General features: G+C 45.5%; 1 protein-coding gene across 1 annotated transcript in view; it reads right to left on the bottom strand.

Moving 5' to 3' along the window:
- Positions 1–211: 211 nt before the first annotated feature.
- LOC104169586 (proteasome-associated protein ECM29 homolog) overlaps positions 212–4,571 on the bottom strand; it is a gene marked incomplete at its 5' end in the record, with an annotated part of 10,287 nt that continues 5,927 nt past the window's right edge. The window contains 6 exons of the mRNA XM_009710536.1: positions 212–351; positions 1,161–1,232; positions 2,399–2,487; positions 2,642–2,747; positions 3,381–3,525; positions 4,134–4,326. Coding sequence (XP_009708838.1) covers positions 212–351; positions 1,161–1,232; positions 2,399–2,487; positions 2,642–2,747; positions 3,381–3,525; positions 4,134–4,326 — 745 coding nt within the window. The remainder of the gene's footprint in view (positions 352–1,160; positions 1,233–2,398; positions 2,488–2,641; positions 2,748–3,380; positions 3,526–4,133; positions 4,327–4,571) is intronic.

The raw sequence follows: 4,571 nt of genomic DNA, 5'->3' as shown, positions 1-4,571 counted from the left end.
GATTGTTAGAGGTATTTCCTAATAAAAAAACCTAACCATCAGCTTAAAAGAGTAAAAATAACATTAATGGGGAAAAGAATTTAAGGCATTTTTTATTTTGGCCAGGAATGATGCATGCTACAGAGTAATCTTCATTTCCCACTTGGTTTTCAGACCACTGCACTTTTTTGTTTTTGTTTTACATGGCACTTCGTAGTTTGTGTTTTACAACTTAGTCAAGATTTTCAAGTGTTTTCTTCAATATAAATGCCTTCTCTTGTAGCTCGGGTCTGCTATCTGATGCCATCGTAGACAACGAACGAATGAGGTGCTCTCTGCTTTCTGGTGTCAGGCTTTCCCACTGTTGAGCTTCTGTGTAAAGACAAACAGACACTGGACATGAATACCCAAATGCCAAAAAAACCCCAAAAGGCCATCTCCATCCCCAGACAGGCTAAAAGACTGACTGCTTCAACATTTCACTCGCAGCCCATACTGCTCTTCCAGGAGGCAGCAAATTCAACTGGACATTCAGGTGCATCTGCTGCCTTCTGCACAGGGAGTCATACCCGTTTAGACTGGGCTTGATTGTCTAAGCCTGTAACATGTGAAAACGAGGGTCTCAAGAACCCAACGTTTCCCCCTTCACAACTGCTTCATGTCATGAAAGAACATTTTTGCTAGAATAAAAGAAACATGAAGTGCGTTAACAGAAATCAAAAGAACAACTGCAGACACATATGCCCTTGAGACCTAAGTAGACTCATTCTCTGAAGAAAATTCTGCAAGGCTTAAATCCTAAATTAACAATGATGAACTAAACTTGGCACCGAAAGGGTAAAAATTACTCTTCTGCACAAATGGTAGAGCCTGCACATAACACACAATCTGACTACACACTCAGTCCTGCGTGCTGTCCCTGGGACCCTCCTTGCAAAACGTTTTGCTCACCCAAGGAGTAGCCCCAACAGTACTTTAGACCTTGACTTTACCCACAGTTACTTCAAGCTCTCTCCAAGTTTCCTGAGTCACCAAGCACAGAACTCCAAGTCCCAACCACCCTGAAATCACCCAGCGCTGCAAGCAGAAGGCAATACCATCTCTCCAGGGTTCCAGGCCATACAGCCAGGTGCCGCTTTACTGAAGAGTGGCTCTCCCAGGTGTCAAGCAAAAAATCTCACCTTGCAGTTTGGTGAGCAGCAGCTGTATCACAGACAAAGCTTCTGTTCTTATGGATGTGTAGCTTTTGTTTTCTAAGGGATTTAAAAAAACAAACAAAAAAAGCCACAAGCACATTGAGGACCAAACACACACTAACTGTACAAAGAGCAGTCACCACTGTGGTCTCCAGACCACTTCTGTTAGCACAGCTCACTGAGCTCATTTGTGCAGGCAGTCTGCAGTGCTCTCCCATTAGACATATTTGAATGGCAGGAAGTGACCAACTAGAGAATCACAAGTAAACCTTGTGCATTGCCTCCAGTATTACCACAGCGCTACTGTTCCTTATGCATGTTAAAAGGGAACAATGCAATGTGATTACAGACAACTTCTGTGCCTAAGACTGTTCTTTTGACAAGTTGTAATGTCTATAAATCATCCAAATTTTAACAAGTAGCATTAAGCGAGGGTACATAAACTCTATGCCATCAATCATAGGCTTGTCACAAAAAGTAACTTAGTCTCCCGAGCTAAAATGTTGTGGAAGTCTCCTTCCAGAAGCCTTGATAGTTAAAAGAAACATTCCCAAAGAGGTCTCTGGATTGGTAGCTAGCTCTAAAGTAGGTGCTGCCTTTAGGCATACCAGCAACAAGAGCTACATGCAGGTATGAGGAGACTTGGGGCACTGTTACAGTCACAGAACAAGTTGGAACACTAAAGTAATAACAAGCCCCATGACTGTCAACATTACATAGGTAGCACCTATATAGCACTTATAACCCCATAGGCACTCTGCCTAGGGAGAACACAAACTGCCTCAAAGCCTTGGAGTTTCACGCACTGGCTGCCTGAGAAAATTTTGGGTCTCTCCAATGTGTTTTTGTCCAAGAAGTCTGGACTTTGCAGGAGAAAAATTTGTGTTTCATTCAATCAGGAATAACTTGATTAACTGGAGTTCACCTTCTGCATGCAGAAAATTATGTTTCCAACTTGCACTCCTGAGAGGTTGCACATAATCTGCTGTCCACCTCTCCCTCCCCTTTCAAAGCTCTCTTGCACCACAGGAATTTATTTCCCCGTGCATAATACTGTCTTGAGCAGCTACCGCAACATCGGAATTATCACAGCACAGAGCAAGGAAGGGCAAAATGTTATCTCTGACAGCTTATGCTTATTCTGCCCTTCCTCTACCAGCCAACCTCCAGAGGAGCAATACATTAAGAAGCAATTCATCATCAATCACAAAAAGTCCATTTACCTAAAGAATGGGTGATAGATGAACAGGTTTCCAACAGTATATCTGTCAAAGCCACAGGGTCTGAGTGCTCCCGATCAAACAGCATTAGCCTGTCAAATGCAAAAACAGTCAGACACTCTGCATCACTGGGACAGAAGTCTGCTTGACTTCCTCCAAGAATCCAGTGGCATCCTCAATTTCATTAAACAGTTTGAAGCAAAGAAAAGAAACATCATCAAAGTGGATTGCAGAAAGGAGAATTACCCTTGAAAGTAGGCATTCATGGCTTGTAGCACTCCAAGCTGCACTTTCCATGTGCTGAGTTTCAGACGGTCACACATTAACTTGCAAAACTCTTGGCGATAGCAACCTACAGAAAAATAAGGATGTCATTGTGTTACCATGGGGAAAGATAGAAGGAAACACTTCCTGCTCTGTATCCCAGGTGTTCCTTGTGCTCCTCTCCAAGTGACATCAAGCTAGTCACTGCATATGACCAAGTGAACATCCTGTAACAAGTGACCCTGAAAATCTTCGTCACATCAATGCTATCATTACAAACACTGGAAGATAAACAGCTGCATTACACATTCTGGCGTGCTAATGAAAGCAACCTGTTTTTTTTTGAGATATACCCAATTCCTCCGCCTTGTACCAGCTTTGATGCAAATATAAATGTGAGCAGTAGAAGTAGTCTGCTTTTGATTAGGCAAGCCACCTCAGGCATCCTGCATGTCTCCACAAACTCAGAACAGTTTGGGGAAATGATTTTAAGACAACAGTAAAGGAATTCCCCCAAGGATGGGCTACTCTGTAGGAAATCTGTTGGGGCAACTTTCTCACTAAAGACCTTGCAAGCTGCAGGCAGCAAGATTCTGCACCTCCTCAAAAGCCTCCCCACTCCCCACATGATCTCCAGGTTCCTCCCTCTTCCCCCTTTTCATTTTAAGAGCAAACAGTTTGAGCTGAGAAAGTTTGCTCTGCACATCATTGGCTGACTTACGCTGTGTCTCTGGGCTCCTCGGCCAGGCTTTACCCAGGGTCTCGAAGGCACAGATCAGGGACTCCATCTGCACCTCTTCCTCCCTCATGTCCTCGTCCTCTTCATCATGCTTTGGTAAACCTGTGCCCATGCTCTCAAGAGAGTTCTGCGGAGGCCATGGGGGGAAGGTATGATCGACAGAAGGATGAGGGCAGGTTAGCCACAAACTTCAGTGCAATTCAGTCTTCCCTTGCAGTCTGTGCACAACAGTCCTTGAACCCAGTCAGTGCCTCCATACAGATGGAGCACAGGCCCCCTTGGCCACCAGTAGCTCTGGTGCTATTGGCAGCCTGCAGAATTGCACAGCAGGCTCCATGGCCTTGCATCCAAACATCTGCCTGTGCTAAACGAGTCCCATTTGCAGAGCCGCAGATACTAAACAGAAGCACTCTACAGAGCTTCCTAGGAGTCTTTTGCTGCCTGTAGAACACCCAGGAATTAATGCTGTGTCAGGGCAGTGCTGGACACCGCAGGAAGGACTCTGCCTAGAGAACAGTTGGCCTAATTCAGAATGTGGGCAGTACCAGTAACACCCCCCAGGGCTCACCAGTGGTCTGCTATTCAGCCCTACCAAGGATCTGGCTGAGTGTGGAGTATTCCTCACATCAGCAGCCTTCTGGGCAGAAGCCTGGCATGTGTCCAGCACCAGCTGGACTGTCACCACTTCAGTGTTTTGCTTTGAAAGAGGAACAACTCAAAAAGCTGAACTGTCACCTTCTTTATCATGGGAAAGATGATATCTGCAAGCTCCTGGAACTGGTCTTCCTTTGTTGCCTGCAGCACTCCAGCCGCACAGCGCAGTGCCACCATCTTATACTTTAGGTTCTCTTTCCAACATTCTTTCAGGACAGCCTGGACAATATCATTGACGGTGGGCTGGCCAGGCACTGACTTCTGTAGCTCTGCACTGAAACACAAGGCACACAAACTATCAAACCCACATTAATCCCTTCCCAAACACTGCTTTTTGCACAGGGAGCAAGTAATTCCTGTGTCCAGGTGCAGAGTTGCCTACCAACAGTTTTAACTGAAGTTACACTTGATGTTCCTCTTTGCTCTTATCCTGCTTGTTCTCCCTGTTTTTCTTTCCTGTCTTTCCTCATATGCTTCCAACACACTTAGCCCCCCCCCCCCACCCCCCCCCCCACACGC

This window comes from Cariama cristata, unplaced genomic scaffold (genome assembly GCF_000690535.1).
Source record: "Cariama cristata isolate BGI_N322 unplaced genomic scaffold, ASM69053v1 scaffold37901, whole genome shotgun sequence".
NCBI lineage: Eukaryota > Metazoa > Chordata > Aves > Cariamiformes > Cariamidae > Cariama > Cariama cristata.
Note: the sequence above shows the minus strand (reverse complement) of the source record. Positions and strands in the feature narration are given on the sequence as shown.